Source organism: Lathyrus oleraceus, chromosome 5, assembly GCF_024323335.1.
Source record: "Lathyrus oleraceus cultivar Zhongwan6 chromosome 5, CAAS_Psat_ZW6_1.0, whole genome shotgun sequence".
NCBI classification, from domain to species: Eukaryota; Viridiplantae; Streptophyta; class Magnoliopsida; order Fabales; family Fabaceae; genus Lathyrus; species Lathyrus oleraceus.
Genome location: NC_066583.1, coordinates 104,761,576 through 104,780,970, shown reverse-complemented (window position 1 = coordinate 104,780,970; position 19,395 = coordinate 104,761,576). Strand labels below are relative to the sequence as shown.

At 34.0% G+C, this 19,395-nt stretch overlaps 1 protein-coding gene across 2 annotated transcripts; it reads left to right on the top strand.

Annotated features, from left to right (window-relative positions):
* Nucleotides 1-4,044: 4,044 nt before the first annotated feature.
* On the top strand, nt 4,045-8,485 carry LOC127088002 (uncharacterized). 2 transcript variants are annotated; one of them, XR_007790100.1, is made up of 4 exons: nt 4,047-4,757; nt 5,055-5,242; nt 7,381-8,002; nt 8,129-8,485. XR_007790100.1 is itself a non-coding variant. In XM_051028914.1 (3 exons), exons 1-3 carry the CDS (start codon nt 4,157-4,159, stop codon nt 7,894-7,896), a joined length of 1,305 nt encoding a protein of 434 aa, XP_050884871.1. In that variant the 5' UTR covers nt 4,045-4,156; the 3' UTR covers nt 7,897-8,485. The 2 variants fall into 2 exon arrangements, 1 of the variants encoding a protein (XP_050884871.1); XM_051028914.1 differs by having other exon boundaries at nt 4,045-4,757; nt 7,381-8,485.
* The last annotated feature ends 10,910 nt before the right edge of the window (nt 8,486-19,395 follow it).

Sequence of the window (19,395 nt, the reverse complement as noted above, 5' to 3'; positions counted from 1 at the left end):
CCCATCCCGATGTTACATCTATCAGAGCACGACCCACTAAGGAGACTACACTAGACTCCAAGCATTAGCTTCTACTCAACTCATTGCTCGTTACCTGAAAAATAGATGTAAGAGTGAGTTCCTCAATCGATATAATAAGCATTATAAATTATCATGTCATGTTAAGTAAATAACACATTTCATCACCCAAATCAGATTACACATTCAGCAACGGTAATATCAACTCAATCATACTCATACTCAATATCAACACAACCACAAGTATAATATTGGAATACATCCATTCATATTATACGTCATACATACATTATGCAATGAGACTCCACACATGCGGTACCGACTATTCTTGAACATATAGTTCAAGCTCACCGATCAAATCCAGATACGGCTACTAAGCTCACTAGTCCCACTCATTTGAGATCTAATGACTCACTCACTAATTCCTCACCATGGGAATTAGCTACAACCCCGAAGGCTATGCTATGCACACTAATCATCTAGCATGCAAACATCAACAACAAATCCACAATGATTCACTCACTAATTCCTCACCATGGGAATTAGCTACAGCCCCAAGGCTATGCTATGCACGCTAATCATCTAGCAATGCAACATCAACAACAATCCACAATGGACACATGCTCACACTCTAAGCCATACAACAACCCATTCACAAATACATGCATAATATATACATTCACAATATTATGCATATCATCATACATCATCAACACATTTGTCAAAACATCATATCATCTCAAGTAATTAAACACAGTATTAGCACACTCTACTAATACCTATACTCCTCAAAACAGCGGGAAATAATCTCTACTATATCACACACCGATATAGGCAACCACCAATTAGGCACACAACATTTTAATTAACACTTTTTCCACTCTGCAACAGCGTTAACCGGTTAACGCCCTGGGTTAACCGGTTAACGCAGGCAAAACACGCTTACTGCCCAAAACTTAACAGTGTTAACCGGTTAACGCCCTGGGTTAACCGGTTAACGCAGGCAAAACAACACAAATTCTCAATTCGTAACAGTGTTAACCGGTTAACACCCTGGGTTAACCGGTTAACGCAGACAAAACAGCAGTTCCTGCGCTAACACAAAGCAGAATGCAGAATTCTCCGCATTTTCCGCCGTAGGAGGACTTCCGGACCTCCGATTCCAATTCCGTAAAAAGCTCTACGTCCAATAAATTACGACACACACCATTATCGATTCAATCACAGTTTTAAACACAGTTTATCCAACATCATTTTCAGCATTCACAATCCCAATTAGGGTCAATTCAACGGTTTATCACTACCCATTACATGCTAACCCATAATACCCATTAAACGACGATAAACCCCCCTTACCTGAGTTAATCCGGCAACTTTGAGCTTCAAGCTTTTCCGTTCTCCAACCCTTGCTCTCTAGCTCTTCCTCTTGCCCTTTCTCCACTTTCTCAATCGCTTCTCTGTTTCACGTGAAACTGTTTTTACCAAATGGGATTCTTTTTCCTTATTTCCAACTTATATATTTCCAATTTATATTATTATCCCAATAATAATAATAATTCAATAATTCCAAAATAATAATAATAATAATAATAATCCAATTATCTAATTAAATTAATAAATATATTATTAACTTAATTTAAATAATTATCATATTATTATCGGGGTGTTACACAAAGCCACATCACTCTTTGTCTTGCTTGTAGATCTTTCAGTAATTCTTTGTTCATGAGATTCAAGCGTCCTTTGAAGTTCTTCTTTTTTCATGTTTGACAAATCCTTTGATTCTTCTATGGCTACTATCACATGATCAAACTTTGGAAGTAATGACCTCAAGATCTTTGCAACTATTGACCTTGATGTCAACACTTCTCCACACATATTGATATGATTCACCAGTCTCGTTACTCATGTGAAGAAATCATTAAGACTTTCATTTTCTTTCATCTGAAGCAATTCATACATTCTTTTGTGAGTTTGTAACCTCACATCTTTCACCTTATCAGCACCTCCAAAAGATTTCTTCAGGATGAGTCTACATCCCCAACTTTTTTAAAGTTGTCTGGATCAACACAATGATGGATTATAAAGAGATCTTTCTAATCTTTCTTCTTCAAATCTTTATGTGTAACCTTTTGTTCATTTGTGACATTCTCTTCAATTTGTGTTACTTCATTCTTCACAAGATCCCAAACGTCTTGATAACATAAGACAACCTTCATTTGCTTACACCAATTGTCATAATTATTGTCATTCAAAATAGGAAAATTTGCTGGAAAATACCCATTGGGATGAGAAGTCATTGTTCCATGCTCCTTAAGAATCGCAATCAATGTTCTAGATACCAGATGTTGGAATTAAATCTCAATCTTGAAGATAATTCGAATCATTCTTGATGAACAATAATCAATCTTTCAGATTGATCACACATTTTATTCTTCACCCTTTACTTGAGTGAATCAACCACGCATTTATTGCAAGATGATTCTAATTTACTCATAGATATGAAGAGATGAAAGAAATATAAATTTAGGTTGTAGAGAATACAAATTTTGGAAGAAGAAGAAAAATGTATTGCATTGTGCAACTGCACTTAATTGTATTACCAAAGTTGTTCAGGGTGATGAGTTAGTTTCTATTTATAATGAGATTACTTGCACTTTAAGTAGTTTTAAAATAATTAATTCAATTGTTACACGAAAATATTTACTTGCACTTTAAGTAGTTTTAAAATAATTAATTCAATTGTTACACGAAAATATTAGGTTCAACTTTATCAAGTTCTAGTTGATTCGACTCGGTTAAAAATAAACATTCTTAGATTTTGAATCAGCTATCAATTTTTATAACACTATTAAATTATTAAAATAATAATAACTTGATAATGTTATGAAACCCATTTTTATAACCGTTATTTCTATAGGAATAAAAAATAATAATTAAATTCAATCATGTTTTATTTCTGACGAGTTCAAAATAATCATTTGGATCCGATCGAAACAATCTTAAATTATCTAAATTAAATGATTATATTAACGAGACATCTGATCCGATCTATTTAAAAAAAAAACAATAAATCAATCGATTTCAATCCGACGGTTAAAATTTATTCCCTCAACTAATTTTGTTATCCAAGAAAGCTGCCTGGTTTTATTATACAGGAAGTAGTAACATTTTTTCAAATCCAATGCAATATTTTATGCGGCACGTGCCTTTCCATCCTGTTGTCTTATTCATCCGAAATCAACTGATCCGTGAGTATATTGTTTGGCTGTTTTTAGGATGAACTTTTATAAGCATCTTACTATTGAAATATTATTCTTATAAATGAAATTTGTTCTAATTAATTAAAAAATATGAAGAAGAAAAAAATAGATAATTATTGAGATTATATTTTTGTATAGTAAAATATTTTTAATTTATAAAAATTAAAAAATTTGTATAATTTTTATACAAATTATTTAAAAATATTTTTTATAAATATGGTAAAATATTTTATATAAAAATTAAAAACTAAATTATTTTATAGCAAATTATTTTAAATTAATTTTTATAAAATATATTTATAATCTTTTTTTAAAAACATTATTATAATTTAAAACAAAATAATATCTTTACATAAAAGCACTTGAATTAAATTATTTATTAAAGAACACTTGAATAAAATGATAAGAATTTTTTTTTTATTTAATTCTAAATTTTATTTTGCTCAACCTTAAACACAATATTATTAAATTTTTTTGTGAATTTTTTTTTTATCTTTATAGTGGTCCTTTTAACTCAAGTATTTGTTCTCTAAAATTCACATTAAAGAATCAAAGATATCTAATTCATATTAGAAAAACAAAAACATGTCTGCTTTTTATATCAACTGGATTTATAAATTTGATAGGAGAGAGACCAGGAATCCTACTTATTTATTTTTAAATTTTATTTTTTACCACCATCAATAGAGTATTATTATAGATTAAGAAAAACAAAGATCCTTAGAGCAGACGACCACCGTAGTCCACAAACCACCCGATCCCACCCACAACACAACCTTTCCCACCTTTAACATCAAAGATTCTCAACACCGATAAACCATTCGCATGTCATTTTTATTTATTTTATTTAAAAAAAAAAAGAAGGAAAACCAAAAATGTCTTCATGGCTTGCTCGTTCCCTTGCAAACTCTCTCCGACTCGACGATGAAGGTAACATTGAAAACGACGTCGTAACCAACCCTCCAACACCCTCCCCCAGAAATTACCCTCAACAAAATCAATCACAAGATAATGCAATTGAATCACAATCACAACATCAACAACAGCATCATCACGATGATGATGATGACGATGAAACGCAAGGTCGTGGTGTTAAAGAAGACCTGGATGAAATCAAACAAACCCTAACTCGTCAATTTTGGGGAATGGCTTCGTTTCTCGCTCCTCCCCCAACAACTTCTCAATCCGATCACACTTTCCCTCGCAAACTAGAAGAAGAACATCATCAGCGACAATTTGATGACGCTGTAATCTCGAATCCATCTTTGGATATGGAACAAGGTGCGCTCCGCGAGGATGATCCTGACCCGAATTCGAATACATTTGGATCCGATTCGGATGGAGACCGGGACCAGGAGTTTGATATCCCATCCGCGGTTGGAATTACGGAGGAGGTATTGACCTTCGCTTTGAATATCGCTATGCATCCTGAGACGTGGCTGGATTTTCCTATTGATGAGGAAGATGATACCGATGGTAATCTTCTTCAATTCATAGCATTAGTCATTTCACATGATCATTGTTACATTTTTTGTAGTTTGAAATTGGTTATTAATTATCCGTTGCTGAAGGTGAATTGTACCTTATTTTAGATGCCTTTCGATAATGTGCTATGTTGCTGGTTTTGGTTTTATTTTACTATTTTTTATTATCTATGGTGGACTTTTTCATAGGATAGATTTATCTGTTCTTTGATTTGGTTAAATTATTTTGGTCATCTGTTACATGTTTTGGTTTGTGTAATGATATTGATGAAAATTTTGATTGTTGTAGATTTTTACATGTCCGAAGAACAACAAGAGCATGCTTTGGTCGTTGAAAGACTTGCTCCGAGATTAGCTGCACTCAGAATTGAACTGTGCCCTTGTCATATGAGTGAAAGTTACTTCTGGAAAGTCTATTTTGTACTTTTGCATTCAAGGCTTAATAAACAAGATTCAGAGGTTTTGTCTACACCACGGGTCAGTTTTATGGCAGTATGCTTTGGCTTTCACGCAGATGTTTTAAATGAAGTAATTTTGAACAGATGTTTCCAGTATTTCTAGAAATAGGTGATTTTCAGTGCTGTCTTTTGGGGCTTTACTTGGGAAGAGTCGTCCAATGAAGTTCTCTCTGGTTCTATACTGTAACAATCCGCTATTCACTATGTCCCGCACGATAACCTATATATCAAAATGTGCCGATATACTGCAAATTCCGGAGCTGACATATCATATCAGCTACCCCAAATTCAAATACATACTAGCAGTATATGGCACTATACCGATTTTCTAACAACACTGGTGTAAACTATTAATGATTATAAACCAGGCAGGCGGTTTAATATGCAGTGTGAAAGTTACCTTGCTGTTGCATCTATTCCTTTGGTCTGTGCTGCTTGGCCCTCTTTGTATATTGTGGCTTAATCATTCGAACTGAAAATGCCGATATGTTTAATATAATCTTAAGTCCTTCGCAGAGGTTCAAGTTTATTGTGCTGTCATTTCTAGATTCTAAATGTTTAGATGTTTCAGTATTTTCCTGATTATTTGGGGAACTCACTGTGTGTCTGTGTATGTGCTTTACAAGATAAGCCATTTTAGTCTCTGAATATTTAAATGACTACTTCCGTTAGGTGATCTCTGAAGTATCTTAACATATCTTGGATTTTGGGTGGAATGGGATAGAAAAACTATTTTCCTTCATTAAAATTTTCAAATGACGGAACAGTAACTTTATTTCATTCCATTCTATTGTAATTAGGATGTGTTAGATCTTTTAATGTTTTTACCATGGAGAATATTTGCTTTATAACTTTGGGAGGAATGGGATGGAAAGTCTTTTCCTTCATTAAAATTCTGAAACAAGTGAACAGTAATTTCATTCCATTTTATTACATTGTAGTCCTCTCTACTCTCCATTAGATATCTGGATATTACCTCACAGATTATAAGTCTCGAGAAGAAAAGTGTGCTTGTTTATGCATTAGGTGTCTACAAGTTACATTCTCCCTGACTTTTTTTAGCTGTGCATTTTGATTGGTTGGCTAATAATTGAATTTGTAGTGGAAGTTGTATCTTCTTTTGGATTGCAAATTACAATGTTTACAGCTATTTTTTGAAGAGAAGGGTTTTGTAATTGGGATGCGTTAGATCTATTGTTGTTTTACCATGGAGAATATTTGCTTTGTAACTTTGGGTGGAATAGGATGGAAGTAGTCTTTTCCTTCATTGAAATTCTCATACAATGAAACAAGAACTTTATTTCATTCCATTCTGTTACATTGCAGTCTTCTCTACCTTCCATTAGATATCTAAAGATAGCCTCACATTTTATAAGTCCTGAGAAGAAAAGTATATTTTTTAATACTTGTTATATTCCCCCGACTTATTATAGCTATGTATTATGTTTTTATATTGAGTTTATCTCAATCTTACAAAATCAGCTAGCTTGTAAGAAGAGGAGTGTCACTTTTTATAAACTCTAGTCATGCCTTATCTCTATGTAGGACTTGGTTTTTCCAACACACCCCATCACGCCCGACAATAAGGGCTTTGTGCATGGATATAAATGGCGGGTGACCCGATCGAAAGACTCTGATTCCATATTAAGTTTTTATATTGGGTCTAACCACCTTAGGAAACCAACTTGTATGGTGTAGAGTGTTTCTCTTTATAAACTCTAGTAAGGTTTTACCTCTATGTGGGACTTGGTTTTTCCTACACTGTACATTTTGATTTGCTGGCTAATAATTGAATTACTAGTGGAAGTTGTTTATTCTTTTGTGTTGCAAATTGCAGTAGCTATTTATAAAGGGAAAGGTTTGTAATTGGGATGCGTTAAATCTATTATTATTTTACTATGGAGAATATTTGCTTTATTTGATAGAGGTTAGGTTTGTTGAAGTGTTCCTTTTTCTGAAGTGTTGGTACGTTCATCATATGGAGAATATTTGTTTGAAGTGTTTCTTTTCTTAGTTTGGTTCGTTCATCACAAGCAGTATTTGTCTCTAATGCTCATGCCTTAAGTTTACATGCTCTAATCTACATTCAGCTAATATTTTACATCTACATTAATGGGTGGATCAACTTTTTTGATATCTTAGTTTCAACGTTTGCAGGTCATGGAAGCCAGAGCGACATGGATGCAGGAATTGCACAAACAGACAAAGCCTGAATTTGAAATATTCGGAAGAAGTGATCTCTACTCAAGAGAAAATGTTCAGCATCATGATTCTACTCCCAGCTTATCAGATGACACCTATTCTGATGACATGCCTCACCAGACATACGGATATAGAACAGACTCTTTGTCCGTGAGGGCAGATAATGAGTCTGAGAAGCACACAGTCGAAAGTTCTGGATCACATTTCTCTGATAAGTCAGTTATTGAAGAAAATCCAATTATTAAAAATGTAAACACGGATCTGAAAAGTGGTCGACGGTCTCAAATTATCATTCAAGACTATGGTGATGACGACGACGATGATTGGCCTGAGGATGATTCTGACTTAGGGGGATATGGTGGAACAACACTCCCTATTGTCAATGAAGAAGACATATCTTTCAGCGATCTAGAGGATGATGATTTTGGCATTAAACATGTTAGTGCCAGTCCAGGTTCAGAGGTGGTATAAACTTCAATCCAGATGACACAACTGTGGTGATTGTAGGGGCACTTGAGACTCACTCCGAACATGGAATCAAAGATGGTTGCTAGATGCTCGGAAAAACAAAGAACTGGTGTGTGAACTCTAGCTTTTTATTTTTGTTCATAATGGTGATTGAAGTTGCAAAATTGCTGTGATGCTATTTGAGGCTGTTAAACAAACATGTTAATCATTTTCCCCATCATTGTTTTGTCGCAAGGCTATGTGGATTCGAAGGTGCATCTTGTATTTGAAAACAGCTCAAATGAAACGGATAAGGTGGAGTCAAGAAAGGGGATCTGTTGTCGTAGGTTGAAATAGGAGCATCTATCTCAGGGACCACTCTGTTTGAAGAAACATCATATAGGTGAAAGAATGTATATAAGATGTCTTGTTTGTTGTCAAATATAGATTTTGAATTTTTTAGTTGATTTATAGTGGATGTAATAGGGTTTGGAGTTTTCTCTCCGGTGTTGTTCTCCTGAAACCTAATTAGCCTTGGTGTGTCAACTGTGTTTGAAAACCATAGTGATTACTTCATTAACTTGATTGATGATCAACTGGAATGTGTTTTTCATCTGGATTCTTGGCTCAAGTTTTTAGGTTAAGCTCATGTGAAACCATAACTTTTTTTGAAGTCACAAATAATATCATTGAAATGAATTGTACTTTTTATTATTATTTAAAAACGATCATTGTTGGTATTATTATACTGGAAGTGAAGATCAAATCATCCACATTTTTAATCACTGAGCCATTGAACTAACACTGTATCCCTTTAAATGAATTATACAGCGGTGTTCTGGTATAGTAAACAATCACATAAAAGTTGTTTCTAAATTAGCTCGGCATTCAAACATACTAATTATCCACGCGTTTGGGGGCGAAAGGTAAAGTGGATGGAGGGTTTTGAGAGAGAATGAATAGAGAAAAAAAAAAGAAAAAAAATGAAAATTGAATTTATTCTTTTATAGAATATAAAAGATTGCCTGCTATTAATATATTTTTGACATTTAAATTATTATAAAAAATAGATAGAACGAATATTATCTAAATTATTTAAAACTAATATTCAAAACAATTTTACTCCTTTTTTATTATTTAAACTATTGATTTATAAATATAAATAATTTATTTATATTAATACATAAATATAAATAAATGATGCTATGAGAAATTGAACTATACATATTAGTTGAGTTATTTCACTCACTCATAAAAATATTTTGAATTATAAAGAAAAAATTATTTTTTCACTTATTCCTTCTTTTTTTAAAAATCTTCTTTTTCTTCTATTTCAAACTCCTAAACAAAATCTAAAAAGACTTAATTGAACGTGAGGATTGTCAAAACAATTAATTAATATGTAAATTTAAATTTTAGTAACCCAAAAAACTGACCTTCCTGAGTAGAACTTCTAGAAAATTTAATAATTTCTTTTTTAATTATTATTTTTAGATTTTATATTTGATTTACTTTTATGTTAATTTTATAAGTATTCTATTTTTCACACTTTATTATGAAATTTATGCGAGATTCATTATTTGATTGTGAAGCCCACATAAATTTCATTAGAAAATGTGTAAAAAAAAGAAGGAGTATTCTTAGCACTCATTATATATATATATATATATATATATATATATATATATATATATATATATATATATTAAAAAAAAGTGAGGGAACTCAACCAAAACTCATTCAAGAAGATATAACTTATTTAAAGAAAAGTAAATTTAGTCTATTTTTTATAAAGTTAAAGGGATGTTAAAAATTTGGAGGAAGTAGACATGAGGCATAAATTAGAAAGAAAAAAAAGTGCACAACTACTTTCCTCCTTAAATATGAGTTAACAACAAAGATATTGAGGAAGTGAAGAATTTACAGATCTCCTATATGCGCCTTAGCTGCCAAAGGAAGCATATTATGAACTATAAAAGCTTTGAACACCAACAAAGAATCATATTAGTCCATAATTCAGTCCAATTCTGGTCAATTACGATATCAATAACTCTTATAACAATGCAAAACTCAGTTAGAAAATATTAAATGTATTCAAATTCAAATTGTTATTTTGCATTTCATTAAACATTTGTATTTGTATTTGAGTTGAATTACGGTTAATGTATATAAATCAAAAGTTAGTTATATTTGTAATAAATTCTATTTTTGAAATTTAAGAAAGTTAGTTACAATTTTCATTCTCTCTATATAAATTTTCTGTAATTTTTTTCATCTTCGTCTTTTTCATTCTTGTGCTTTAAAGGAGTTTAATGTTAACACCAACAATTGGTATCTAGAGGTCCGGTTCTGATTCACAGGGAAATACGAGTGTACGTAAGGTGCGTGATTGATTTCGTTCCTCAAATTTGTGTTGAATTGAAGATCAAAATCGAAGAGAATCATAGATCTTGATTCTCAAGGTTTGGAAAACACGAGTGTTGGTGAGATCTGAGTGATTTGCACAAGAATGAAGATGAACGGCATAAGTGGTAGTATTCGACAGAAAGAATTGGAATCAGTGGTCGATTCAGATGCATGTGTTGTTTGGCACTCAAGATGTTCTTGATCTCATTAATGACTGTTACACACCGGTTGCAGAAAATGAAACAGAAGCGCAAATAAATATGCTACGTGAAACGAGGATGAAGGATCAAAAGACATTCTTCTATATCTATCAGTGTGTGGATATGAAGGTGTTTTAGAAGATTGATGATTCGTTGACGACGAAGGCGACGTGAGATACACTGGATTGGTTCTATGGTGGTGACACATCTGTGATGAAAGTAAAGTTGTAGTCCCTATGCAAGCAATATAAGAACCTCAACATAAAGAATAATAAGAAGGTGTTTGATTACATCTCCAGAGTGATTGTGGTCATGAATGAGTTGAAGTCTAGTGGAGAAATGTCCTCTGAACAAGTAATTGTTGAAAAGGTATTAAGATCACTTACTCCTCAGTTTGATTACATAGGTGTATCCATAGAACACTCTACATACACCAACATAATGATAATTGAAGAGCTTTAGAGGCACAAGAGTTGCGTCTGACTGAAAGAAACTCTGAAAAGGAGACAAAACAGGCTCTGAAAGCTCAGACTCTGAAAACTTCTTTTGTCAAGAAAAACCAGAAGCAAGCATGGCTAGAGAACAAGAAAAAGAATGGCGGTGGTACTCAGAAGTCAGAACTCTCAAATCTAGATGAGAAGAAACATAAGATTGTTCAAAAGGGAAAGGAGAAGTTTGATAAGAGAATGGTTCAGTGTTATAATTGCAACAAGTTTGGCTATTTTGCTGCTGATTACTAGTCAAACAAGGTTAGAAAGGGTGAAGAAGCCAACACAGCCAGAGGATATTCTGATGATGATCTTGTGCTATTAATGGCATATGAGAATAAAGGTGAAAAAATGGTGGACTAGTGGTATATGGACACTGACTGCTCAAATCACCTAACTGGAAACAAGCAATGACTGGTTGATTTTGACTATGGCAGAAAGACTAAGATCAAATGTGTTGATGATGAGTATCTGAATGCTGAAGGAATGAGAAATGTTATAGTGAAATTGAACAATGGAAAACTGTACTGATTAAGGATGTATGGTATATTCTTGGCATGAATAGCAATCTGATGAGTGTAGGTCAGCTGCTTAAAAAATGTTTTATCAGTAACCATGAAGGACAATCTCTTGAAGTTTTATGACTGTAATCAGAAGTTGATTATGCAGTCAAAGCTGGGAAGAAACATGACATTCAAGGTGAATGTTACAACAACAGACACTCAATGCCTTAGTGCGATAAGTGTTGAAGGGAAAAGTGAGATATGACACAAGATATTGGGGCATTTGAACTACAAAATCTTAGGGTATATGAGTTCAAAGAATCTGGTACATGGAATTCCAAAGATTGTGGCACTAGAGAAATCATGTGATATATGCATGAGAGGCAAGCAACCAAGATTACCATTCTCATCATAAATGCCTCCAAGAGCAACTTATGCTTTAGATATGGTCCATTCTAATGTATGTGGGCCACTTAAGGTACCTTAACTTGGAGGAAACAAGTTTCATTTATGGACGAGTTCACAAGAATGACATGGATATCACTCATAAGTTTCAAACATGAGGTGTTTGATGAGTTCAAGAAGTTCAAAGTGAAGGTTGGAAATCGAAGTGGACAAAGTTTGAAGATCCACAGAACTGATGGTGGAGGTGAGTTCAATTCAACAGAGTTTAAGAAGTTCTGTGAGGAACATGGTATTGAGCATGAGGTGACTGCACCATACACTCCATTTCATAATGGTATTGCTGAAAGGAGAAATAGAAATCAGCTTGACATGACAAGAAGCGTGTTGAAAGAAAAATGTTTACCTCACACTTTGTGGGGTGAAGCAATTGCCACGTTTTCGTACCTCGAAAAAAGAATATGACCTCGTGAGGCGCGTCGCACACTTGCGAAATAGACTAACAGAGTCACAACCCAACTTTATTTATTTCCAAAAAGGGAAAGGGAAAATATCAATAAAACCCCTAAAAGAATGACTAATATATTGGGCGTCACAACCAAATCGTGTTCGGGAGTCGATTACACAAGGGGAAGGTATTAATACCCCTCGTGTTCGTTGTACTCAACGTGACCCGTTTAGTTAGTTATGTGCATTAGTGTTAGCTTTTGAATGTTTGGCTTTCTCGAATTATTTAAGAGGGTTAAAGAGAAAAAGGAAGGAGTCGCAAAATTTTTTTTTTTATTAATGTGCCTGACAAGATTGCGGGTCTTGCTCCTACGTATCTCTGGGTGTGATGGAGAACTCAAGGCTACGTAGTTATGGGTATAAATTGTTTGTTTGTTAGTCGATTTTAGCGAAAGCTATTTTTTCACAATTGACGGTAGAATGTTGCTTACCCAAAACAGTTAGAGGAGCGAGTGTTTGCATCATATTGAATGGATTTCTACATATCAACACTCATAGGAAAACGTCACTTATCTCAACTCACACATATCTGGATGAAGCATTGTTTTTTTCATCGTCTCGAGATGAAATATATTTCGTTTGAAAAAGAATTTTGATCGCACGACGACATGAAAAGAGTTTGATGTGTTGGATATTATTTTTAGGCGGACAACGAATAATCGAACAACGAAACGTAAGCCCACCATTTGATTATTCGAGGAGTAAGAAAGTGTAAACCTCTCATTCCTTTTTCTTCCAAGTTATTCTGAGAAAATTATTAGCGGAAGATGAATAATCGATCAATATGGCGTAAGCCAATCATTCGATTATTTTAGGAACAGAAAAGTGTAAACCTCACATTCCTTTTTCGTCCAAGTTTGATTAGCATGTTTTATTCGGATGAAGAAAGATTGAGCAATATGTTGTAAGTCAATCATTCAATCATTCGAGGAATAGGAAAGTGTAAACTTCCCATTACCTTTTCATCTGGTTTTTACTTAGAAAATGGCTTAAGCATTTCAGATAAGCGGAGAAGAAAAACTCGATATTGATCAGGGATTTATCGTGTTAGTTTGAAAAAGATTTGTGAAATGGTTTGACTTAGTTTTTAAAAATGGTTTGAAGTTGTCGAATCAATGGTGAAATGTTTGAAGAGTACTGAAAATGGGAATCGTAACGCAAAGTTACGAATTGTATCCCAAAAGGTGTGAATTCAAAGGTAGTGCGCGAACTCTAGCACAAGACGTAATTCAGCGCCACAAGTAAATCGAAGCGAACAACATGCAAGGCAATACGACAAAATACAATATAAAAGCGCATACAAAATTATTTACAACACACATTCGTCATAATTGAATTGAAAGAATAAAGCAAATTGAAACATGCACGAATTAAAATCATGACGCAAAGATGCGAATCAATGTCGCGTACACAAAGACATGAAAGGCTACCAAAGTAATCAAATTCATAACGATGTTGGATTGTTGTATCTTAACAAGAATCAAATGGTAAATTTCTAACGCATGAAAGACTCATCGCAGATAAATCGAAAACACAACAAATAATAAAAATCATGAAAACATAAGTTGCAAGTCGAAAGCGCGAATTGGTAATTAGAAAACGTGCAAATTGTCGCTATGCTAAACCATTGGACGCACATACAAAATCGAAATGCAAGAACAACCAACTAAAGAGTAGCATGTAAACCAATAAAAATCAGCCCTTAACTTGCTACGCTGAACGCAATCATCGCAAGATGGATCGAAATCGTGCAAAAACCAAACTCAACAAATGAAAACGCGAAGCAAAATGAAACTTAACGCCCATGAATTACAACATAACACAACCAAACGTGTAGAATGTAACGCTAAAATGCAAGCAAAATCAAACCGTGTACAAATTGAGATGTTATCGATATATCAAACTAAAATTTGAAAGAGTAAGGACATATATACTATGCCGAACCGGCAGATTTTATCCGATCTAAAAAAATAAAACAAACCGCACACAACCACGTTGTATATTTATTATTATTACTTATTATTACAAACAACGTTATAAAAATTACAACGAAATCTCAATGTAACCGAAAGTAAGAAAAAAAACATAAACCAAAAACAGAAGTTAAGCATAAATGCTAGCACAATAAACAAAATCGTATCAGAAAATAATCGAAAAGGGAAATGAAAACCAACCAACAAAAAAATAAGTTGCTACGCTTCTTAAATCGAGAAGTCAATCTGAGTTGTTATTGTTGCTTGCTTTGAGGACTCTGTGGACTACTGTCTGATCATATTTGTTGTGAAGGTTGTGTTTTTGTCAGTTGAATCGTGGCCAAAATGTGAGGAAAAGAGGTAGAGGTTTTCAGTTTTCAAATGGTGGAGTTTGGTGGCTGCAAATGTGGAGTTGGTTGGAGTGTGTAGGTCGGTTATGTTGAAGAAGGTTAGTGGTCAATGGGTTCAAGGTGGAAGAAGGAAAGGAAGCTATGAAAATCGTCGGCGTGTGGAAAGGGTTGAAGGGAAGGTGGGTTTTAGAGTGAGAAACAGAAGGAGACACTGGAGTTTTTAGGTGTTTTCATGTGGGTTTAAAAGGTACGGTTTTGTGAGGTTATGAGGGATGAGTGAAATGGTTAGATGGTTGTACGAAGGTGGTTTTGAGGAGCTCGTTTCGGTGGAGGGCGGTACATGGTGGTGGACGATGGTGGAGGTAGAAGGTAAGGCGCGTAGAGGGTGTGTTAGGAGGCGGAGCTTTTTATTTAGTGAGGTAAGAGATGAATAGCAAAGGGAGGGATCTGTTAATGTTCCTTTCCTTTTTTCTTTTTCCAAACTTTTTGAAAAATAATGAAAATCGGTCCTCTGAGGTGGCGTTGTTTGTGTGGATATGTGATGGATTCGTTCCTTTTCATTTCCATCAGCCAATGAGTATATATGAGTTAAATTATGGTTTTTACATTTTGCTAATTCCAAAAACACCCCTGTTAGTGATTTTTAGTGTGGAATGAGTCTTAAACAAAATATATAAAAAATGGAACAATTTTAAATGATCGAAATGAAAATAAGGATAATTTTATTTATTTATTATGAATACATTGATGAAAAAAGAAAAAGAAAAAAGATTAAAATGAGTAAAAATATGGTGCGAAAATGCTCAGGAATTTAAACTGAATGCATGAAAATGACCTACGCGAAATAAACTTCTGAAAAACAGACAGGAAAAGATCAAATTTTGAAGTAAAAAATGACCGGTTGAAAAAGCTCAGGCTTATCAAAATGTGACCGCAAACGGATTCGAAAAAATTAAATGAGCACACCAGGTTAAACTATATGAATCGTAGATTAATAAAACTGGCAACTGCAAGCCCGATCTTGAATTTTTTTTTCCCGTTAAATTTACGTACATTTGAAAATTGATTCAACTGGTCTTTTCTTAAACCCAAAACTTTATTTCGATAGACTTTCTAAGCATTGTGCAGGATGAAATGTATGTTATGTTATACATATGATGCAAATGTAATGATGAATGTATCGATTTATTGAATGAGGGGTAAAATTAGTGTGTGGCACAAGTCAACATTTGTGCTCAACAAATGTCCAACAAAGAAGTTAAAGAAAGTATTCCTATTGAGAACTGGACTAGAAGAAAGAAAAGTGTGAGTCATTTCAAGGTGTTTGGCTATGTATGTTACAAACATATACCAAATGCTACTTGAAGGAAATTGGATGACAAAAGTAGAGTCATATTGCTTATAGGTTACCATTGTACAAGTGCGTGTAAGCTTTATTGTCCACTCACCTACAAATTTGAAGTCATCATAAATGTCATAGTGAAAGAATCAGAAACATGGGATTGGAGCAGGTCTCAATCCAACTCTAGTGTACTGTCAACACTAGAGTCTGATTTTGCCTCTAAAGAAGACTCTGCCTCTAAAGGTGAGTATGACTCTAAAGATGACTCTAACTCTGAAGATGAGTATGACTCTAAAGATGACTCTAACTTTGAAGGTGAGTATGACTCTAAAGATGACTCTGACTCTGAAGGTAGCTTTGACTCTGAAGGTGATCCAACCTTTGAAGGTAATCCAACCTTTGAAGGCGGACCTTCTAAAGGTGGATCTGCCTCTAATGGTAGACTTGACTGTGAAGGTGAACTTGCAAAATTCCAAAGGCCATAAAGAATTATACAGATGCCAAGGAGACTTGCAGACTTTGAGTTGCTGCATGATACCGAGATTGACTCTAAAAGGAAAGTCATATAGTGTGCCATGATGGTAGACTCTAAACCTGTCAGCGTCAATGAGGTACTTTAGAAGAAGGTATGGGTAAACACCATAGAGGAAGAACTTGAGGCCACCGAAATAAATAAGACATGGGAATTGACTGCTCAACCTCAGAGCAAGAAAGCCATTAGTATGAGATGGGTTTTCAAGACAAAGCTGAAGCCAGATGGTTCATTTACCAAGTGTAAAGCAAGGTTAGTAGCTAGAGGATTCCTACAAAAGCATTGTTTAGACTACTCTGAAGTTTTTCACTTGTAGCTAGGCATTAAACCATAACATTGGTTATTTCTATAGGTGCAAATAGGAATTGACCTCTAATACATTTAGATGTAAAATCAGATTTTTTAAATGGTTCATTGCAAAAAGGAGTTTATGTGTTACAACATTTGGGATTTTTGATATAGAATAAAAAATGGATGTTGTACAAGTTGCATAAAGCCTTGTACATGCTAAAACAAGCTCCAATGGCTTGGAATCTAAAAATTGATTCATTTTTCAAGCATATGGGATTCAAAAAATGTGAAATAAAGTGTGGTGTGTATGTGCAACATACTTTTAATGGAAATGTGATTCTAATGTGTCTTTATGTAGATGGCATACTTCTGTCGGGGAGCTGTACTTATGAGATAAACAAGTTCAAAAAGGTGTTGATGAATGCATTTGATATGTCGAACCTCAGAAATATGGTATATTTTCTAGGGATGGAGATTTTACACTCTAGAAAGGGAATCATTGTGCACCAATTGAAGTATGAACTTGAGTTGCTGAAGAGATTTAAGCTGATGAATTGTAAGTCAACAGTCACACTTATTGAGACAGATCATAAGCTAGATTTTGATGTTGATGGTGAGGATGTAGATGCTATAACTTTCAAACAATTGGTTGATCTCTGAGATATTTGTGTAACACCATGCGTGACATATGTTATGTAGTTGGAATGGTAAGTAGGTTTATGAGTAAGCCAAAGTGGTCAAATTACCAAACTGTAGTCATGATACTAAGGTAAGTAAAAAGGACTCTGAGGCATGGAATTTTACATCCATCTGGAGTGTCAAATGATGTTGGCATGATATTATATTCAAACTATGACTAGTGTGAGGATAGAGTAGACATAAGAAGCATTATAGGATACATGTTTATGTATCTAGAAGCTCCAATTTTATGGTGCTCCAAGAAGCAATCAATTATTGTACTCTCAACTTGTGAAACAAAATACATAACTATCGTGTTTTCAGCCTGTTAGAATATTTGGTTGATGAATTTGCTGCAGGAACTGAAGTTCAAGGTGAGCAAACCAATCAGGTTGATGATTGACAAAAAATCAGCCATAAGTCTTGCTAAAAATCCAATGTTGCATGGAAGAAGCAAACACATTGATACTAAGTATCATTTTCTGCACAATCAGGTTCAAAATGGAGGGCTTGAGGTTGTTCACGTCAGCTCTTAGAAGCATCTTGCAGATATGCTGACCAAGGCGATCAAAATTGAACACTTCATTAATTTGAGGTATGGAATTTATGTTGTTGATTTTTAAACTTGAATATGAATTAAGGGATGGTGTTAAATTTACTTCAAATTCAAGTTGTTAGTTTGCATTTCATTTAACATTTGCATTTGCATTTGAGTAGAATTTGGGTTAATGTATATAAAACCAAACTTAGTTACATTTGTAGCATATTCTGATTTTGAGATTTTAGAAAGTTAGTTACATTTTTTGTGCTTTCTCTCTGCAAATTCTTTGTAAATTATTTCATCTTCATCTTCTTCATTCTTATACTTCAAAGAAGTTTAGTGTTAACTCCAACAGAAAAGAGTTTTCCAATCCAAAGGTTTAACATAGGCTAAGACAATGCCTCCTTTGTTATATCTAAAAATTCCACCACATTAACCAATGAGATTGCTTTGCATAAAGGCTTGATCACAATTTCATTTTATTTAATTGTTCCAAGGAGGATACCACATAGTTTCAATGATTCTAGAAGCTCTTGGAGGATGAAATGAAATATCAAATGCTTTCAAGATCCTAAAATCAACCATGGAGTTCCTAGAAGTTAGGTTGAATTTGTTTCTTGGAAGTTTGATTTAAGCAAGTACTTGGGAAACGGCTATATGCATAAAATAGTTTGTTTCCTTTTCATGTTCCTAATCTACCAAATAGCATTGATGACATTGATAAGAGAAGGCTTGAGAAGCAAGACACACTGGGATGATTTTCCACTTTTACATAAAGTGCCACGTGTCTTCAAGATAATTGAAGTGCATGCTGATGCCGATTATTGAAATGAGCCAACACCATAACTTGGCAGCAAAGCCATAGTCAAATTGAAGCTAGTCTCTGCAAAATATTTGCAGAGGTTGAACATGGAGGCCAACTGACAACCTCTTGTTTGTAATAAGTCATTAGTATGAATAATGTTTTGCATTAGTCTCCAAGTCACAAAGATTTAGATGGATGAATGTCTTTGGTTTAGATTGATTTGGCCGAGCCAAGTTAAATTGAGGCATATGAGTCACATGTGGAAGAATAACTCTAAACAATTTAGTGTTTCAAGTTATCATTAGTTAGAATGAATTTTCCCATCCCATGGCTCAAAAAAGGAAAATCAAATTCAAATGATTAGGAAAGTTCCATTGGTTATCTAAAATAAATTCTGCCACTTTGGAGTCAATATTGATGGAATGTTTCAATAGAAGAAAGATCAACTGCCTAAAGTAAAGACTCTATCTACACAAGAGTTTTTATAGAATGGAAGATTCATCAC

Coding starts and splice junctions, on each gene's coding strand:
- LOC127088002 (XM_051028914.1), top strand. CDS start 4,157: ATGTCTTCATGGCTTGCTCGTTCCCTTGCAAACTCTCTCCGACTCGAC. Junction 4,758..5,054: donor TGAGGAAGATGATACCGATG/GTAATCTTCTTC, acceptor TGATTGTTGTAG/ATTTTTACATGTCCGAAGAA. Junction 5,243..7,380: donor AGGTTTTGTCTACACCACGG/GTCAGTTTTATG, acceptor CAACGTTTGCAG/GTCATGGAAGCCAGAGCGAC.